We start from the raw sequence: 22263 nt of genomic DNA, 5'->3' as shown, positions 1-22263 counted from the left end.
TTAACAGAATGAACTGCTGTGGTGCCCATAGCGTCTAAACAGGACTAGTCAAAATATATACTGTACGTTGCTGTAAGATGTTCAAAAGATACTCTGAAGCTGGATTGGACAACTCAGTGATGGTGATGCTGGGTTTTATTTTGTTTTTTGGCAACTAAACAAGCCTGTAAGTCACATAGCCAAACCGTTTGTGTCAAAAAAAGACTGAAATGAATGTCTGAATGAACTGTGGGAAACATACACAAGAGTGCACAGCATTTCCCTCACCCTATCCTTTAGGATAAAAAAGAACCTGAAAATGAGCAAATGAACAATAGAGCTTGACCTTCACTGGTGTTCAGTTTGAGTTCCCTCAAAGTACTGAATTTTCAAGTTTAATGTAGTCTAGTACAACCTAGTCATTTTTCTAATTGAAAGATCAAGTTTCACTTCCTCTTTATCAACACATGCAGAGTGACATCTCTGTTTACGCAGTGCAAGTAAAATTTGCAACAACATATTGAGGTGTGCAGCATCATTTTCAAGGTCTCAACTAACCACTCTCTATTCCTTCTCTCATCCCAGTTTTTGATTCATCACAGGTACATGCACACACCACAACAACCACTCAGCATCCCATGGCTACTGAGCATGCTCAATCTTAACTAGAATGCTTTGAAATGTATCCACCCCTCTGTAAGCATTTTTCCCTAAAGATCTTTTATTTTTATAAGTATAGAATACGTGGTGTTATTTTAAACCTTCTATGCCTTCTTATGTGTGGCTGGTACTGTCTCATTTTCATAAATATATGCACTTGGAAAGTATATTTGTCTTTTTTGTCTGCATCTTAGTGCTGAACACTCTGTTTTTGAACTCCTCGGAGGAAGAGTTGAACACAAATGTTAATAAATACATAAAAATCTGCAATTCTGTTATTTAATATTTGGATTACTGTGATATCAGAAACTGAAATGTAGCTTCATTCTTGGTTATACAGCACTTTGTTGGGGGACTCCAAAAAAAAACGACACCAATGTTTTTTCATTGCAATCTTGGTAGATACATTCCTTCATATATCATAATATCCTGCAGAATATGCCATTGCTCCTAGTCCATATCACAATTTTTTAAAATACAAACAAGTCCTAAGCAATTTATTGAAGAAACTACAACATTAAAAGCAACTTATTAAACAACTACAAATTACCAAGTTATAACTATGACTAGGAAAATGTTTCAAGTTTATTGGGAACTTGCAATGTCATTGCCCTGAAATAAACACCAAAATAATGTAAATAGTGGTGTGTATCCAACCTGCTTTGTAAAAACATCCCAATGTAAAGAAGGACTTTGAGCATACTGAAGTTCACAAGATGGATCACGAGGCTAGACTAGGTTACCTACTTCTCGAACCGGTCAACACAAGAGGGAAATGCAACATGCTTGAAATGAGCAGGAGTAATATTTTGCAGGACTCCTAGCAGATGTTTAAGACATCAAAGGGTTTCACAAGGCTCTGTATGAAAAACACTGATTTTAACTTTATCTATGCCCCAGCATTTCCAACATAATAAATTTCCTTTCTTTCTGACTACAGGCTGACCAGGTAAAATGACAACATGGCAGACTGAAATCTCCTCAAAATGAACATGTGAAGGCATAGGGGAGGGATGAGAACTAGTTATACTGAAAGAGTAATATAATATCTAGATCAATTGCCCATCGGCTGGGGGTCACAATATAAAGGGGAGTACGTCACTATTTCCTCACAACATGTATAGAATTGTGAGGCAGATGCATATATTTTTTTCAAGGCAGTAATTAGAAAAGTTACCTTTCGGACTACTGTCCCCAGACTCTATTAGGCAACAATCACCACTGCTCCTCCTGGCTGGGAATTATGCAAGTTTTAATCCAGAGACACATTCTCCAACTCTGGTTTAAATACCAGGCATACATGTGTTGCAGAGCTATTCCAAGAAAGATCTGTTTACAAGAGAACAGGTAATACTTATTTTTCTGGGGTTGTTGTATGTTTTCCGGGCTGTATGGCCATGTTCCAGAATTAGTCTCTCCTGATGTTTCACCCACATCTATGGCAGGCATCCTCAGAGGTTGTGAGGTATGGAGAAATTAAGCAAGGAAGGTTTATATATCTGTGGAAAGTCCAGGGTGAGAGAAAAATTCTTGTCAGTTGGAGGACCGTATGAATGTTGTACCAGTAATACTGGAATGTTGTACCAGTATTAAAAAACTCAAAAATCGGAACAGTAAATAAGAAGCAACACTCTGAAAACAGAGGAGTTCCAGACATGAAATTATCAGGGGCAGCTAACGACTCTGAACAAAGGATTCCCCAGGCAGGAAGAAGCCAGGAGATGAAGCTATTCAATGCTAATTAAAGTGATTAATTACAACATTCACACTGGCCTCCAACTGACAAGAGTTCTTCTCTCATCCTGTTATGCATGGTTGCCATGACCATCCTCCAGTGTAATTCTACAGAAAGGTTCCTCAAACTTTTTAAGCAAAGGGCTAGTTCAGTCAATTAAGACTGTTGGGGAGCCAGACTACAGCTTGAAAAAAACATGAACCAATTGCTATGCACACAGCATATATCTTATTTGTCGTGCAAAATTTTTTTGGAAAGAATACAATACAGTAGAGTCTCACTTATCCAAGATAAACGGGCCGGCAGAACATTGGATAATAAGGAGGGATTAAGAAAAAAGCCTATTAGACATAAAATTACATTATGATTTTACAAATTAAGCAACAAAACATCATGTTTTACAAGAAATTGACAGAAAAAGCAGTTCAATACACAGTAATGTTATGTGGTAATTACTGTATTTACGAATTTAGCACCAAAACATTGCAACATTTACTACAAAAATAAAAGGCAGACTGCCTTGGATAATACAGAACCTTGGATAAGTGAAGCTTGGATAAGTGAGACTCTACTGTATTTAAAATGAAGAACAATTTTAACCAGTGTAAACTTACCAATAATTAAACGGGAAGTGTGGGCCTGGTTTTAGCTGATAAGAGAGTTAAGTGAGTTGGGATTGATGTGATTGTGTGCCTTCAAGTCATTTCAGACTTAGGGTGACACGAAGTCTAAAGCTTAGGGTGAGTAAATAACCTTGGAGGGCCACATCCGGCCCACAGGCTTTAGTTTGGGGACCCCTGTTCTATACTATTATTGGACCTTCCGCCTTCCTCTCACTTTCACCAAGGAAGTAGTGGGAGGGGAATTGGGAGCAAATACTTTCCCCACCTTGTGCAAGGCAGCAGGTGGGTTGCGGGAAGAAGCATCTCCCAGCCACAGAAAGCAAAAAATATAGGATTGATTCCAATCTAATATTTCAAGCTTTCAGGGAAGATCCTGGGAAATATGTCTTGCATATAATGGGGTCTTATTGTATACTAAACGTTGTCATGAAGTCTCCAAATTTCAAAAATGTTCTGAAACTTCAATAATACAAGACCCCTCCCACAGACACCTCCATTGAAAGAGACAGGACAGGGACAGTGTATAAGAAAAATGTCTAAAATAATAATCAGGACCAAATTTCAATTAGGCTTTGAATTACTTCAAAGGCAATGATTGCATTTCTCAATGCCCATATTCTTGGAGGTAGCCTGAAGATAGAAACTTGTTTTCTCTAATATTTCTCTGTGTATATATGACAATCCCATTAATTCCACTGAGTCTTCTTGGGCAAGAGCTGGTGATGCCAGTTCCTTCCTCTGAAATATAGCCTAGAGCATTTGGCATTGGCAGTCTCCCATACAAGTACTAACTATCGTTTTCCTGTTTAGCTTCCCAGATCAGACAGGATCTGGTGCCTCATTTCTAGCAACATAAAAGGACCGCTGGCTATTCTTACACTTCGGGTGAATAATGAACCAAAAGACAGATAGGGAGAAAGGGCAGGTGAGTGGAAAGCAAAGAAGAGAAGCAGCCTGAATACTCATCACTTCTGCCTCAGAGGAAAAGTGATCCCCAGGGGAACATAAGGAGGAAAGATCTTGGACACAAAGTGTATTATTATTTAAAACAGATGAGAATGGAGATAGTCAGTGACTTCAGCTGCTATCAGAGATATCTATAGCCAACATAAACCACAACTTATTTTCCCCAACAGCACATAACAAGCCATACTAATTAATTTGTCTGAAGGGCCACTGAAGTATGTTGTCTGAGTGGCAATAAAAACCAGCAATCATATTTTGGTTATTCTGCTGTCCTTATTAAACTGAGCATGTCATTATCACGACCTAGCCTGTAACTAGGATCTCAAATTCTGCCTTTGATGTATATACAAGACCAATTTATTCATGCATATATATGATAGTCTTTAGTCTAGTCCTTTAGTATAAGGAAGAAAACAGAAAAGACTAAAGACTATCATATATATGCATGAATAAATTGGTCTTGTATATACATCAAAGGCAGAATTTGAGATCCAAATCATGGCGATCCTTAACAATAGTCTTCACAGTCACAGCACCAGCAAAGGTGGAAGATCTTCTTCCTGGAAGATCCAGACCTTTGCTGGTGTTTTTGTAACCCAGGATAGACCCGCATTAACAGGTTTATCCTGGACTACACTGCATCATTTAGACGCCCCAAGCTACTGTAATTTCTGTCACACATTATATGGCAGTGTTCATGGGCCTTCAGAAAAAAGAGATGGTTCTTTTTTCCAAAAGAGTTAAATTGCAGTATTTACACTGACCCTTGGATAAATCAACCTAGGTTTTGTTTGTTTTTTTTTTTTGGGGGGGGGGGGGTGGTTGATTTTTTGACTAGCATTCCTATACATATACAAGAGTATACACAATATGTACCAGGACACAAAATCCCAACGTACATATAGAGTGACATGGAATCAGGAACTGGCTCACTATCCCGGGTAGTCAATTGTAGCATTGAGATGTTTGCAGAGTGCAGCCCCCATCAACCCTCATTTTTAACCAGATTTACTAGGGCTAATGACAGCTGCTGTCTGAGAACAAGTAGGGAACTACAGTTTCCTAATTGCACCCATTATTCCACAATCTGACCCATCAATACAAGATTCTCAATACTTCAGTATAAGCCATGATACTGATATTCAGTTTCACTAATCAAGTGAAAAGATCTAACAGGGTGCATGCAAGTTTCACAACCATTAGTGGAAAAGAACAAAAATCCTACATGTTACACAAAAACACATATCTGAAAATGAAATCTTTGCCTTAAATAAAGTCTTCTGTAGAAAACCCATGTGTCAAAGTCAAGGCCCGCAGGCCAAATCCAGCCTTTTGTGTAATTTTATGTAGCCCTCCAAATACTAGGCTACAACTTTTGTATTCCTTATCATTAAACATCATGACTAGAGTGGATGGGAGTTGTGATGTGGTAACATTTGGAAGGCTGGAGTTTGTTCTGTTCCATCAAGACAGTGGAGTTCGAAATTAGATACAAAGCTTGTTGATATGATGTCTGATTTTAAAATGTCCTATAACCTTTCCCCAACCTCAGAGCCACATGTGCTTTTGGGCTGCAATTCCCATTATCCCCAGTCTGTTAGGCAGATAATCAAAAGTGATGGCCGTTATCATCCAACAACATCTGAGTAAAAACTAAAGGGTACCATCTACCATGTAAAAAATCATAGTTTTTTGAATCCATGGATTCAATAGCCCTTTGAAGGCAACCGTTAGGCTGATGTGGCCCTCAATTGAAATGAGTGTGACACCCCTGGTTTGAGGCATAAACCAATACAAGATTCTCAATACTTCAGTATAAGCCATGATACTGATATTCAGTTTCACTAAACAAGTGAAAAGATCTAACAGGGTGCATGCAAGTTTCACAAACATTAGTGGAAAAGAAGTCCTGGGAATTCTTCTTCATGGTCTCAAAACTTCACCCCTATACTGCTCTTTCACCGAGTCTATACAACAACTAAAGTTAATAAAGAACAGCAGCTGTTACTTCTCTAATATATACAAACAGGTGTGTTTGTCAGGAAATGTAGAATAGATAGTTGTATGATAACATTGTGGTGGCTGAGCCTTTAGGCTCTGGCATGCTGCGCACCTGGATTCTGGTTCCCACTGCGGTTCAGCTTCACTGTTTTGCTAATTAGCAACCTGAACAAATTGCTGCTGCCACAACTTGTGGGCTTTCCTATCCAATAACTCTAAGCTACAGGTGATTTATTTGTCTTGTTTTGTTCTCCTCTGAGGTAAGGGACTGACCAGACAAATAACCATCAAATGCTGAGTGAGTTAATTTGTTAGAACAGTGAGGAAGATCAGAGAATATTATGCTAAATTATAAAAACAACCGGCTTCTAAAATACTTCAGATCCAGTGCCTGATGGAGCTTTAAAGAGCTAGATCACATAAAAGATTCTCCTAATTACATAAAACCTAGTTTGTTTGTTTTTTACTAGCTTGGGTACCTAGCGTTGCCCAGGTTATTTGAAAAAGTCCATTTTTAATTGTACAAAATGCATAAAGTTGTGGGTGAACTGCAACTGACATCATGTCAGCTTAACTTCCAAAAACTTAAAGTTTGTTGTTTGTCTTTCGGGCTGTGTGGCCATGTTCCAGAAGGGCCACACAGCCCGAAAGACATACAACAACCCTGTGATCCCGGCCATGAAAGCCTTCGACAACAAACTTAAAGTTTGTTATGTTGGGCAAGTCTGCTCTAGATGCATCATCGGTGGGGTTCCGTGTGAACTCTGACTGGAAGATAAACTGTAACTCCCGCTATGGCGAGGCAGTCCCTTCAAACCACTCCAGTAGGTTGAGTCATGGGGGTTCTGTGTGCCAGGTCCATCATTGGTGGAGGTCACAGTTTTCTTTAAACTGAATTATATAACAGTATAGACTCATATAATCCAGTTCAAAGCAGATAATCTGGGAATTGATACTGGATAATATGGCCGGGCTGTAGCGCAGGCTAGTGAGCAGCCTTCTGCAATAAATCACTCTGACCATGAGGTCATGAGTTCGAGTCCAGCCCATGGTGGGGTGAGCACCCGTCAATTAAAAATAAAAAATAGCCCCTGCTCCTTGCTGACCTAGCAACCCGAAAGATAGTTGCATCTAAGTAGGAAATAAGGTACCACTTATAAACTAATTTACTACGTGCAAATGAGGAAGTGCCGTCACAGTGGATGATGAAGCAGCTGCTCCCCCTGTGGTCAGAATCGAACATCCCCTCAGGAGAAGGTTAAATTGCCTCTGCGTCTGTCTCTGTCTCGGTTTTATGTGTATATGGGCATTGAATGTTTGCCCTATATGTATATAATGAGTCCCCTTCGGGGTGAGAAGGGCGGAATATAAATACTGTAAATAAATAATAAAATAAATGGCCATGTAGATCCAGCCTCAAAGAAACATCTTCCTGTTTCCTTCCTCTACTCCCACATTGGTGTTAAGTGCAGCACTTCATAGATTCTTCTGCTCTTTTCTAGCTGAACTCTGCTTGGAGTTGGCGAGATTGGCAGGTGAAAAGGCTGCACTATAAACCCCTTCTACACTGCCATATAAAATCCAGATTACCCCCTTTGAACTGGATTACATGGCAGTGTAGATTTATATAATCCAGTTCAAATCAGATAATCTGGATTATTTTCTTTGATAATCTTGATTATATGGCAGTGTAGAAGGAGCCACAGATGCATCTCCTCCTGCATTTGGGTCACTCCTGTCAGACTAGGAACCAGTAGGATTTCTCACATCTCTGCAATTTGGCATTCCTAATCTGCCAACAATAAAAAGTAGACTAGAGTTTACCAAAAAGAGTCTCTGATACTTTAGAATATTTAACCCCATGGAGCTGCCAAATGACTTCTATCCATCCATTGAAGAACCAAATCCTGAAAGGATGTACATGGTCAATGAGATAGATGCACAGCCCAAAAACACAAGTAATTATTGCTGTCTTAATTTAGAAGTTGACAATGATATTGCTACTTTTAAAACATCAGAAATTAGTGCAAAACTTTGCTGGCTAACAAGAAAAAGAAAGATTACCTACAGGATGATCCAATACAAAGTTGCAGGCCTCCTCTAGAGGAGTCATTCAGAAAATTGCTTTGCCATTCTTGTCGAGCAGTGCATACCATATGGTATTCACTGCACCACACAATGAGGCCCCATATGTATCTGTCAGCATCCCATATTGAAGCTATATACATCATTACTGTGACCACTTGCCTCCATCTCTTTTCTGCTTATTAAAGAAAAAACAACAAACCAAATTGAACACTGAAATGTTGGAAAGATGTCATATAAAATAATTTAAAATAACTCTAAGTAAATGAGCTTGCTTTGTTCTTGTCATAAAAATGGGTTGGCTTGGAAGCAAGTGTTTCTTCATTGTTCATATCACACATACTGATACATCACAGATATTTTAAATAATTAATTCCCCAGAGAAGTGGGATATAGATTTGCAGAGATTATGAGGTATATAAATACATCCTGAACAGGTGAGCAAATGGATACAGAACCACCCAGCTCACACAGAAACTGGTTTCATGGGAAAGGGATGAGGGCAAGAGTTCTGCTCAACCCCCATGTCACCTACCTTCTACTATTTTGCTCTCCACTTATACTTTACTTGCCAAGACTTGTGGTTTGAGAGAGACAAGCAGCTGTTAGTTTAAGAGAAATAAACAGCTGCACTGTGTGTGAGACTCTCCTCCCATCCCCACCCTAAGAGTGAAATAATTTTCAGGAATGACACACTAAGGCAACTTCTCCTGCTATAATTTTCAAGAGAATTGTGCTGAAACAATCCATTTGGTACAACTTTTCGAATATTCCACAAATATTATCCTTGCCCTCACTCCGTGTATCTGAGGAAGTATGGGAGATAGGCAAGGGTAATACTCAAAAACATATCACATTTAGTCAAGTCTAATGATCATATTATTTTGATAAATTACAATGCCAAAATTGAGATGTGCATTAGAGTAGATGACACATTAGAATTACACAAATAAACCCACTGTGTGAAAAAGGCCCAGAGGAACCAGGAACCCCGGAGGCCAGACAAAAAGAAGGGGGGAGGCTGTTCCCACTGATGGCTGGAGCCTCAGGACTCCATGGCACCTAGCTGGTGAACAAGTTGTTCGTTCGTTCCATGGATCCTGCCTCCTAGGCGGCTCTCGGGGTCTACCACCAGACCCCCCTTCCCCGACTCAGAGCCATGTTCACCCCTTGGTTTTGAAGGCTTTGTGAGTAAGATCAGAAGGGAATTGTGCAAGACTAGAGAATTTGCCAGGATTGACCTGACGGAGGGTGTGACTTCCAAAATAGACTAATTCATGATGCCTGCCTTCTAATGAATTTTAACCACTGTTGGGTGTGTTACATTTGAGAGCAAATCCTCTTTTTTGTGTGCACCTTCATAAATAAGGTGTGCATTACATTTGATGGTGCATTATGCTTGAGTAAATATGGTAGCTATTGTAGCCTGGAATATCCACATGCAAAGAGATTTTGTACTTTAGAGACTGGGAGAACTAAAGTTGGTAGTATACACTTTCATAGCCAGTGGTCTTCATCACATTAGGAAATACTCCATTTCTGAGACTGTTTGAGGACATTTTCCAATGAGTCCCATTTAATGACGTTTACTGATCCCATTGGTAATCCATCAAAATTTGTCTGCAAAACGTTGCAGAAACATAGTGTTTCTAGACAATATTCTAATCATAGTATCTGAAATACTACGGAGTTTTCTGTTGCTGAAGAGCCGTCTTTGTGTGTGATCAGGAAATCAGTAAGCATCCTGTCAGCTATGATACAACTTGAAATTTGGGGATGTGTCTGGGGGCAGAGTCTCATGACCCTGGACTATTCATAATGGAAGCGGCTGCCATTTCTGTTTGGGACATCAAAGGAGAAAGAGCCACATTTAGTGAATCAATAATCTATCATTTGGTAGTCCAATAAGAGTAGATACCTCAGAACTCCATATCTCCTGACAAAAGGTAGCAATCAAAAGAATGCATTTACTGCACAGGTGAGAGTACATTTTCAAATCTCACTAGGTTATGTCACTACACAGATTTACGACATCATCACACTCACCAAATTCAACATCCAAGGAGGGTTCCAGCCTGGTATGGGAACCCCACGCCAGCCATCACACAATGCCATATAACTTCCAGTGGAGGCACCACCCCCAACCAGGGTGGAAGCATCTTTGGATGCTTCCCTCACAACATGGGAGGCTTCTCGTGTTGTCCTTGCTGAAATGGAGCCAGCACGAATCATCCCCAGAATGACAATGCTTTCCATGTGTGCTGGGTTAAGCATAACAAGAAGGAACTGCATGTGGGGTGACACATTCACCCTGATGCTCCTTCTCTTTCCTCCATGAAACCAGGTGAAGCAGGATGCTTTGCCTAGCCTTTGTGATAAGGTTGTAAAAAGAACAATTTTTTAAAAGTCAAGGAGCCAGCCTTCCGTAGTATGATGGGAGAAAACGCAGAATTTTCTGAAAGTAAAAACCATAGTATTTGGATGTGGTGGGTCAGTATGCATCCTGTTTGCATTCAATCAGAAAAAAATATGGGGTTCGTGCTGACAGGAGTATTTCCCCTAGTGTAATGAGGTCCTAAGGGTGCATCTACCACTGTAGAGTCAATGCAGTTAGGCACCACTTTAACTGCCATGGCTGTATGTTATGGAATTATGGGACTTGTAGTTTTGTACACCTTTGCCAAAGAGCACTAGTGCCTCATCAAACTACATATCCCAGAATTCCAAGGCATTGATCTCTAGCAGTTAAAGTGGGGTCAAACTGCATTAACTCTACAATGTAGATATACTCTTAATCTATGAAAACTTATGCTACCAACTTTGTTCTCTCAGACTCTAAACTGCTTCAAAATCCCTTTTCATATGGATATTCCAGACTAATATGGCCATGTCTTTGAATAGTATCCTCGTCTGGTTTTCTACCACCAGCAGCCCTACTTTTAAATACAGTTGAAAAAAACCCACCTGCCCATGATTTCTAGGTATGACAGTTTCTTATACAATACTGAAGCAGGGAATACTGCAAAACTACAAAATGTTCAAAAATTCTGTATTCCAATGTCAATTAAAATACAAACATGTATTAAACCGCTCATTGTACTGGAGAATGGGGGAAAGCACTTATCTGTAGAAGACACCAGACAGCATATGATAAAAAATAAACCTTTAAAACTCTTGAATATCCAAGAATCTTCCTCTCTGGTTGAACATATTATATACAACAGTATATCAAAAAGCCGAAACAATGCCTCAATACTGTTCCTCCATATGCTGTTTACACACTGCCTGTCTACATAACAAGAAATGAATCTACATGACTTTCTCTCCTTCCCAGCACTCACACAGAGTGCAGCTGCAGTAAACAACCACTAGCCAAGAGTTGAGAAGGTCAAGGTTTCACTGCTACACCAACAGTAAGGTTCCCCCCACCCACTTCCAAAAACAAACTCTCTTTTCTTGGAAAAGCACTGTTTCCTTTCACTCGTCCTTCTGCTAAATAGGACAAGCCACTGACTTTGCTTTTTTGAATGAATTAGGCTCAAGCATTAGGCTTAGTTTTGAAAAATAAGGATTATTTTGTAATTTCTAAGCATTAATAGTACAATCCAGAACTTCAGCATAAGGATCCATAAAGGAAGGGAAAACACATAGGCATGAATTGATTTCCTTTTCTGTTTGGTCTCTAAGGACCAATCAGAGTTGAGTATAAAATATCATTTTATTGATGTTCCAACAGGTAAGCATGCCTAGAGTCCATGCCTAGTGAAATACTGATTCTTATATATAACTCTGGCCAACATACTTTTTGGTGCTTCAAATGTTAGCCCAATTTATGCTAGCCCTGGGTATTTTTAACATGCTGATTTCAAAAATGATACCAGTTTCCCCCTATCAGTTCTGGTTTTTGAGATACAGAACAGTTGCTATTTGCTCATCCATAGGCGGCCATGATAACCATATCTAAAAAAAATAGAAATGATGCAGTCTAACCAATTTTCTGAATCTGCTCCCCAAATAATCCCAAGAACGGGCCTAAAACCAAGACAGCAAGTACAAAATTTGGAGGGGGGCTGTGTTATTACCTGGATCCATTCCTCCAGAACAACCCATTACATTCCCCCCAGAACAATGGTTCTCTATCTTTGATCTATCAGATGTTTTGAAGGAAGCAAAAACTGGGGAGCACCCAATATCAACAGCAAAAAACAAAAAACAAAACAGGATACACTTAATGAAAAGGCCAAGTATAATTCCAAAACACCCCTGAAGGTCTTTGAAAGAACATACAGTCCAGAATGCATTTGGGATTTTCATTAATAATTTATCTATCCAATGTTTTGGATTTCACCTTCCGGAAACTCCATTTATGGAGATGGTAGTCAGATGTTTTGGGAACTGGACCTGAAGGTGGACATACAAAGAACCAAAGGCCGAGGACCACTGATCTGGAATAACCAAGTCTATTCTATCTGTGCTTCTCCTACCCACTCCACATTTGTTTGGGTGAGTAAGAGACAGAAATTTTTGAGATCAAACTGTAGCAAGGTCTGATGCTGTACCAGTATCAGAGAATGGGTTTGATTCTTCAAATAAAACAAAAACAAAACCCACCAACTTGTGGGAAATCACAAGTGTCAACTGTGATAGGAAGTGCAAAATGACCAAACTTTCATAAACACCTCAGCCTTTATTGCAATGAAACTTTCAAAAAAGGGAGGAAGGAAGCACTCACTTGGCACTTAATCATTTCAACTAAACTTTCCTGTGGCTTGTTCATTGATGAAGACAAGATGATTACATCCCCACTTCTCCAACAAATCTGGAGGGCAGGGTTAGAAACCTGACACCTTCAATAAGAATCCTGGAGAGATAGGCTTCCTAGGGTACAGTAGATATTTTGGGGAGATTTTATCTTGAACAAGATTCTCAAAATTGTTTGTAAAAGAGCATTGGCAATCACTAGACTGCATTTCCTTAGATGGGGTCTTCAACCCACCCCATGATCTTGCCCAGTCTTGCAACTAGAAGCATTTACTTCCAAATTGCACTTGTCTTGTGCTGTGTATCCTCCTATGTTATTTGAGATAAGCTTTTGCCAGGCATCACAACAAGGGATAGAAAATAGTTCCAAGGCTTATTGTGATGGGTGGTTTATAGAAGATTGTATCTTGCTAACTGCATTGTTATAAACCAGTAGTTTCCAACCTGTGGTCTGTAGACCACCAGTTGTCCTCAAGAACTAATATATGGTCCGCACCCTCACCGTTACTACATCATTGCAATGAGAGTGACTGGTCTTGCAAAACCCTCTTATAGTGCCGAGGCAACAAGGATGTCAGGAGTGGAGAGGCTGACTACCCATGAAAGGCGCAACAACAAGCCTCCTGACTGCTGTTGCTCCTCCTCCCTCCCCCTGAGCACAGTTGTTCCATATGGTACCTGGAAGTGGGTATGCCTTGGTGTATTTGTTTTTAGGGCTTTTTCTGGAGTTATTTGGGGTGCTGATTCAGAAAACTGTATTGGATAGACCACATCAGCTCTAGACTATTAAATATGGTTTGCTGTGGGCGAACAGATGGCAACTACTGGGTCACATATGTTCTGTATCAGAATCAGCACCCCAAATAACCAAACTGAATAAAAAGTTTACCAAAAACAGATTCGTAACCCTTTTGGTACTAATGTTGGAGAGTGATCCATGGTCAAAGTAGTCCCTGGTCAAAAAAAAGGTTGGGAAGCACTGCTATGAACAAAAAGAAACCTTCTACCTAAGATGTAGCAAGGTAGGCATGTGGGAAAGGTGCACAGATGTGCTATCTAGAGATGTACAAAAGCGAACATGCCTGGCTGGCAACCACAGTTTTAGGACAAGACAATCACTGCCACGATCTCTTAGAGGAAGGTTTTTACAGATCTAGGAAGTTGTTCTGCATGAACAAATAATGTTATTATGTGCCCAGGGCTATACATAGACATGCCCTTAGGGCAGATGATTCTTCAAGTCTTGTTTTCCATAAATATTGGTGATGGGGAAGGTTTCTTTCTGTGTTCCCTCTCATTCCCTCTCCCTCCTATGCACTATGGGAATACTATATCTAAAGGAAAGTGATCAAGAGCACCTTTTTTACCCTGACTTAGCACCCTTTTTGAGCAACGAAGGCTGGAATCTCTCCAAAATTTCAAGTACCTCTTCTTCATTGGTGGCCAGAGAAGCCTTATCCCCTCTGCAAACAAAGATTGATAAGAGCAGTCTCTGAATACAGCATCCTTCCTCCTCAACATAAATAAACAAATAAACAAACTAATAAAGGGAAAGCTTGTTTAAAGGAGTTAAGTTGTTACAGTTCTATTAAAGAGGCTATCATTTTTTCTTTCTTTTTTTTAAAGCCAAATATTTCACTTTATGTGCTAGGCCTCGACTCTCAGCCCATCCTCCCTTTGCATGCCTGGCTGGCTGACAAGACTCTCAGATAAATAACAGCAGCACTGTTCACTTTCCAATTCCTGAACTCCTTTTCCAAGCCATCAGAGGAGCCCCACTGGTTAAAGAATTCCTCCTTCCTGCTGGCAGCTTCCCCATCTCCTTCTCCCTCTAGTCCAAGGCCCTGTACAGCATTTAAATGACACTTCCTGTCCCTATTCAAAACTGCAATTCATTATACCCTCTATTGCTATCAATAGACGGAATGGAAGCAGATCATGCCATACCTATGGTAGGTCACAGTTTACATTCTATTTCCTATCACTTTCCATAAGGTTGTGTTTCTAAACATGCTTTAACCTTTGTCCTTATATTCTGGAAACTGTAATATATATAGCACTGTGAATTCTCATTGCATTCCACATTGTGTTAATATTACATCCTAGGTGTTCGGGGGGGGAGGGGGGGTTGAACTACCAACTTTACATTATTTGATATTAACTACTTCATTTTATGCCCTTCTACTCTGCCTGTAGTTTCTCAAAGCTACCTATAAACCAATAAAATGGATAACAGTACACTATCTGCAGCAAGAAATACAAGAATGCAAATGCTCATGGATGGGATTATGTGAGAGGGGCCCACCTGGATTGCTATGACACTTGACAAAGCTAGATAGCTCCATAAATCATAGCTGAACCTATAAAGCCACCTCACACTAAGTCACATCACTAATTCATCCACTGGCTCAACCAGTCAAGTACTATCTTTTCTAGCAGCAACATATCATGTTCCTCAACACAGGTCCTTCCCAATCTTATAGAGCTCTTTTTAATTGAAGTTATGATGCAGACTGAAATTTATTTATGCAAATATGTGATCTATTCAATGGTACACCATACAAAAACCCCAGGATGGAAACTGTGAGTATTTGCCCTGCAACTATTCTATGCGCAATCCCTGCAACTATCCTCACGGCAATCTTATTGCTTGAAAGATGGGGAGAGGGAGGAATAAGCGCTGGAAGGGGGAACAAACAGCATGTTCTTTTGAGGCGTGTGTGATTATGTTTTGCCTAGAAGTCCATGAGCACTTGGGCAGTATTACTCATCATGTGTTTCCAATCTGAATTTTAAGTTCAGGAATGGGAGAAGGCAAATGCATATGCGTGTAAAGTACGCAAAGCCTTGTTCCACAAGAGCAACAGATACATCTAAATTCAACATTATTTAACAGTTTGCATGGGCATATTTTCAGCTCTACTCAGAAACTCGAGAGTAGATATTTTTTAAAATGTATTTGAATGTATTGCAATCTTTTATATTGCAAATCATTCTGAAATAGGTAACGGAGGAAGACAACTCAGAGTTTTGCTTCTTTTTTAAAAAAGCAATCCATATGAATTATGCAGAGTAAAGATAAGGGTGACCCACAGTTCCCTCCCGTGTTTCTTTCTCAAATGTCACCTCAGATTCCTTAGGAGAAGAAACTCCTGACCCCAATAATGGCATCTGCAATAGCCCTACTGCCATTAGGAAACACCATGCGTGACCTGCGAGCAAATAGGAGTGGCCCAGCCTTCTTCTCCTGCCCCCCACCTCCACCAGAGAGCAGAAAAGGAAAGTGACATCATTGTGTTTGCGCAGGAGGCAGAGGGAAAAGACTGCTGCTAAGACAGTTAGCTGTACCGTACTCTTAGATATAGTGCAGAAACAGCAGGAGAGAGAGAGAAAAGGGGGAGTAAAATTACTTGCCTTACTTTGCCAGGTACTGCAATAGTATATACAACAGTTTTAATGATGTGCCAATACATTATTTTTCAGCTGGCAATATACTTTCACAAACAAAAGTGTGCTGTGTCATAAGGGGGAAACAATCAGGTTGTATTTACTTTAGCTGTGCCTGTGCTGTCCTTCCCATCTTCTTACTGACATTGTGGGTGTGTGCCTCTGGGTGTGCGGCTATGTGTGCGTGAGTGAGTGTGTGTGCGGGCGTTTGCATACAATCCTGGCTGCTCCTGTTTCATTTCAAAGACTACTCTGAAAATGGAGCTCACATACCAGGGCCATATAAAGACACCCTGCAATACTGCTATGAATACCTACCTGCCAAGATTCTGGAGGGAGATTTAGGAGGGGAGAAGGAGGAGATGGAGGAGGACACCATGGAAACCGACATTTCCATCCCACTCCTCACCACATGACTCTTCAATTGGGCCAATTTGTTTCCCTGGCTGTCAGCCAATCCAAGCAGGGTTTGTGAGCCAAAGTGACCTAACACATGGCAGAAAACAACAAGGTGTGCAAACGCCTTCAGGATACCTTCATCTCACATCTCAGTGCTTGGACAAACAACCATGTCTCAAGCTCTTTGGAAGTAAAACGCCACACCATCAATGCTAGCAGTATACAATTGCTACTCCAGGGTTGGTTTTTTTTGTTGGTTTTTTTGCAACATCTTTCACTAACATGAGAAAAGAGGTTCCACCCTGCATTTGAAAGCTGACCACTCCCATTCGCAGAGTCAAGAGGCTCTCATTCCACCCATGACAAGAGGCATTTTTCATCTCAGGCCATTAGCACCGCTAACCAACTCTGTCCTCCAGTAGAAAAAGGGAATGGAGGGGATCTAGGTGGATTTAAAGCGTGACGTTGGCTTGATTGGCACACGTCTGGCGTAACAGAAGACATGCATGCTTTTTATGTAAATACAAATGTTTCCCCCATCAGCTCTGTAACGCTTATACATTTTGGGAGAGTGAGAGAAACGCACACAGCTCGACATGAAAGAAACTATTCACAGCACCACTTTTAAATAGCTGGGAGCAGAACCCAGTGGTGAAAACTGCCAATGTGAACTAATGCTTGTGTGTTTAACCAGATTACGCATTCCACTGTACTTACAAATGTAGAGACCAAGGCTTTTAAATCATCTGCATTTCCTCAATTTATTATTAAAATATGCATAACGACACTGGTTTTGTCTGTCGGAGCAAAAGAGTGCAGAAATATTGCAAGAAACAATCAGATCCAGTGAGTTTATTTAAACTCTCTATTATGCATTTGGCTGCCCTTCCTCCCATCTTGACAAAGTTTTGGAGAAGTTCTGAAACAGCCAGCCACATAAGAATGGGTTCTTTCTCCCATATACGTAAACTTACTGCAATTACGGCAGCTCCTGACACCCAGGTCAGGACTCTCACATTACCCGCAAGCTCAAGATGCAGTTGCCAGCCTGGATCTCAAATATTCATTAGGACTGGTCGAAATGCAAACTTCCCTCTTTGTCAACTCCAGCTAGATCCACCTTAATGGAAGGGAGGGGGAAGGGAGGGTGGAGGCAATGCTAGCTAGCCACAAACCCGCTCTTCCCTCCCCTCCCCCTGCTCCCCCTCCCTTGCATGAACTATGTACTGTGGCCAAGTGACAGGTCCATGTCATGACTAGCCGAACAATAACAATTGTCGCACAAGGAACACCATTAACACACAAGGGCCCTTACAGCCTTAACCCTTTGCAGAAAGAGATTCAGAGAGAGAGAGATTGGGAGAAAGAGAGAGAGGACAGAGAGGGGAGTGACAAACTAGTGCAGCACCAAGTCCCAATTGAACCTGCTCTCTCCACTTCCCCACCCCCACATTGTAGCCAGTATCTAGTGCACATTTACTTTGTTCACATGCATTTTTTTAATTAAAAAAAGGATTTCCTAAAGCATGCTTTTCTTTGCTAGGCAAAGAAATCCATTTGTCCCTCTTTTTAAAAAAACACAAAACAAAACAAAACCATGCCTCCAATACAGCTGAAGTACTTCTTTATATATTATACAGTTAAGTTTTCATTTTCTTGAAAGAACCTAAAAGCTCAAATGTACTGAGTGGATGGCAGAACATATATAGAAACATTGGTGCACATTTATATATATATATAGATAGATAGATAGATAGATATAGATATAGACACACACACAGTATATTGGAGCTTAATAGATATAGATTATATTTATTTTGAGAAGAAATAAATATAATTTATATTTATATTTATAAATAAGTATTATATATATAGGTGCATATAGATAGATAGATTGATAGATTGATAGATATTTCTCCCATCCAATCAGTATATTGGAGCTTAATCTATATTCTATTTATTTTGAGAAGAAACTGAAGAAACACAGACCTGACTAGAAGCTGCACAGCAGAGGATTTCCCCCCTTTACAGAGTCCCCCTCTTTCTTTCTTTCTTACTCACTTCTTCACCCACACATTCCCATTCCCCATACAGAGAGAAAGAGAGGCAGACCCATATACACACTTACTTACTCCCAGCCTCTCTGCAGTTCTCAGGAAATGAATGGGGGGGTGGATGGAGGGGAGGGGAGGGGGGTCCACACAGAGCCCTGTTGTACTTGCCAATGACTTACCCGGATCACATGATGATGATGATGATGATGATGGTGTTGGTGATGCTGCTGCTGGGCTTAGGGGCAGGGTGGGCCAAGGAAGAGGGGTGGAGGCTCCCGAAAGCAGGGGAGCCGCTCACCGGGGACGCGCTCGGGTTGCATTGGGGCCCCGAAGAGGGTGGGAGGAGGAGGAGGGAGGGGAGGAAGAGAGAGCCAGGGAGAGAGAGCGAGAGAGAGAGAGAGAGAAGGGCTGGACTGGGCGGGGAAGGGAGGGAGAGAGGGGAGGGGAAGAAGGGAGGGGATGCGGCAGAGGAGAGGCGGCTTCTCGCTCTCCTTGCCCTCAAGGTGGGAGGGGGAGGGAACCCAAACAAAAGCCCTCCCCTGCTTTGCTCCACCTCCTTAAAAGTGGGAGATGGGGACGATGAGTAGAGGCATGATCATAACAACAATAATAATAATAGCCTAAGGAAGGCAGTGCTCTCTCGCGCGCTCTCTTTCTCTATGCGTTTCTAATGCCTGGCTGGGCTGCCTTGGGGAGGAATGGAAGCATCAAGCAGAGAAGGAGGGAGGGGAAGAGAGAGGGGCGTCATCTGGCAGCCCCGCCCCGCGCGAAGGCGAGCAGGGAACACCCCTCGAGGCGGAGGTGGGCTCTCCCTTCTCTCGCCCTTCCTTCTCCCAACCCAGCGCCAACTGGGGTCTCTGCTCTCGTCTCTCCCCCTCTTTCCCAACGGGGAGGGGATTCTTGGCAAGGGATCAAGGGGAATCGGGGAGGGAAAGTGGGCACTGGCCGACTCAAGGGGTTGGGATCGAGGAGAGAGGCACATCCCTTGTTGAAACCCGCCTCTCTCTTCCTATGTCAGAAGCACCTTCCGAGGTAGAAACAGAAAGGGTCTGTGATTTGAGAGACAAAACTGTTATACATGTGTGTGTGTATAAGTTTGTGTTGTTGTATCTTTTCCGGGCTGTATGACCATGTTCCAGAAGTATTCTCTCCTGACGTTTCGCCCACATCCTCAGAGGTTGTGAGGTATGGAGAAACTAAGCAAGGAAGGTTTATCTATATCTGTGGGAAGTCCAGGGTGAGAGAAGAACTCTTGTCAGTTGGAGACCAGTGTGAATGTTGTAGTTAATCACCTTGATTAGCAGGAGCCTCCGCTGGCCTAGGGGATAAAAGCCTCGTGACTTGAAGGTTGGGTTGCTGACCTGAAAGTTGCCAGGTTCGAATCCCACCCGGGGAGAGTGTGGATGAGCTCCCTCTATCAGCTCCAGCTCCATGCAGGGACATGAGAGAAGCCTCCCACAAGGATGGTAAAACATCAAAACATCCGGGCGTCCCCTGGGCAACGTCCTTGCAGGCGGCCAATTCTCTCACTCCAGAAACAACTCCGGTTGCTCCTGACACGAAAAAAAACCCCTTGATTAGCATTTAATAGCTTCATCTCCTGGCTTCTTCCTGCCTGGGGGCATCCTTTGTTGAGAGTCTTTAAGTTGCCCTTGGTTTGCTTTGCGTTCAATCCCTGACACCCCCAGAGGTGCCTCTTCATTGTAGAGCTGAACCTCGACCACCCTTCTGCCAGGGCTCAATGTTGGGGAATCCTGAGGACTCTGGTTTTATAGCAGGCATGGACAAACTTTGGCCCTTCAATTGTTTTGGACTTCAACTCCCACAATTCCTAACAGCTGGTAGGAGTTTAAGTCCAAAACACCAGGAGGGCCGAAGTTTGCCCATGCCTGTTTTATCCCAAAGTAAGGTGTCTTAAATTAGAGCCAATACCAAAAGAATATTTCCCTGGAATTTTTGTAATATTGGAAATACAGTAGAGTCTCACTTATCCAACATTTGCTTATCCAATGTTCTGGATTATCCAACGCATTTTTGTAGACAATGTTTTCAATACATCTTGATATTTTGATGCCAAATTTGTAAATACAGTAGAGTGTCACTTATCCAACAAACTTGGCAGAAAAAGTAGTTCAATACGCAGTAATGCTATGTAGTAATTACTGTATTTACGAATTTGGATAAGTGAGACTCTACTGTACAGTAATTACTACATAGCATTACTGCGTATTGAACTACTTTTTCTCTCAAATTTGTTCTATAACATGATGTTTGGATGCTTAATTTGTAAAATCATAACCTAATTTGATGTTTAATAGGCTTTTCCTTAATCCCTCCTTATTATCCAACATTTTCGCTTATCCAACGTTCTGCCAGCCCGGTTATGTTGGATAAGTGAAACTTTACTGTAATGTTAAATTGGCTGAACCACACCTCTCTCAGAGTATTGGGAGCTGGCAGCTGGGCTTCTCCAACCTTTCACACTAATTCTGTAATTCTATAATTTCAGTCTTATTTCTAAACATGAGTTGTCTTGAAATGTTTCTAGTAAGGAAATGCTGTATATCCTTAAGTATAAGTCAATCTCATGGATAAGTCAAGGGCAGGTTTTGGAGCTGCGGTGGCGCAATGGGTTAAATCCTTATGCTGCTTAACTGCTAACCTGAAGGTTCAAATCTGTGAGATGGGGTGAGCTCCCGTCTGTCAGCTCCAGCTCCTGCTAACCTAGCAGTTTGAAAACATGCAAATGTGAGTAGATAAATAGGCACCGCTTTAGAGGGAAAAGGCAAAGAGAGGCTGCAAGCAATCTTGCCAGCCACACAACCAGGAGATGACAACACAGGCTCCTTGGCTTGAAAATGGAGAAAAAGCCCAGAATCAAAAATGAACGCCACCTCCAGAAGCCGGAAATGAAAGGAGAAGCCTTTGCCTTTGTTTGTATTTGCCTGTGTATGTAAATGTTGTAAGTTCTGAGTCCCCTAGGGGGGAGGGCAAAATATAAATAAACTGTATGTTCTGTTTTTCCTCCACAATGGTCATCCCAGGGTTCCTTAATTTGCATGAACCCGCCCACTGCCTCTCCCTTAACCCTTTCCTATGGCACACAGTTAACAGGGGAATTGATCAGCAACTGAACAAGAGGTTTGGGGAGAATTCACAATGATTTACAAGAGTTGTATTTAACCTACATCCAGATAGCACTGTTACTAACCCGACCAACGATGGATATGGACCAAACTTGCCACAGATAATGGGACTTGCAGTACCTTCGCTGGTACTGTGACCCCCACCAACAATGGACTGGGACCAAACTTGGCACAGAGAAGCCCCATGACCAACTGAACATACTGCAGGGGTTAGTGGAAATGAACCTTGACTTTGGGAGTTATAGTTCACCTGCATCCAGAAAGCACTGAACCCAGCTGGACTATTGTGGCCAAGTCTGACTTCCCAAGGTACGGGCGCAAGTGACACACATATTTTAATTGTGCAAACTAGTTCCTCTGACCACCACTGAAACCTGGGTTTCCAGGCTCTTCAATGAGTCCAGGAT

The 22263-nt window shown here is 41.5% G+C and overlaps 1 protein-coding gene across 1 annotated transcript in view; it reads right to left on the bottom strand.

Annotated features, from left to right (window-relative positions):
• The window catches only part of klf12 (KLF transcription factor 12), a 291369-nt gene extending 272339 nt beyond the window's left edge, over nucleotides 1-19030 (bottom strand). Inside the window, exons 1-2 of the mRNA XM_062976974.1 lie at nucleotides 19009-19030; nucleotides 18890-18945 (exon numbers count right to left, since the gene is read on the bottom strand). Coding sequence (XP_062833044.1) covers nucleotides 18890-18945; nucleotides 19009-19030 — 78 coding nt within the window. The remainder of the gene's footprint in view (nucleotides 1-18889; nucleotides 18946-19008) is intronic.
• Nucleotides 19031-22263: the final 3233 nt, after the last annotated feature.

Source organism: Anolis carolinensis, chromosome 3 (genome assembly GCF_035594765.1).
Source record: "Anolis carolinensis isolate JA03-04 chromosome 3, rAnoCar3.1.pri, whole genome shotgun sequence".
Taxonomy (NCBI): domain Eukaryota; kingdom Metazoa; phylum Chordata; class Lepidosauria; order Squamata; family Dactyloidae; genus Anolis; species Anolis carolinensis.
This window is presented reverse-complemented; position numbering and strand designations above follow the sequence as displayed.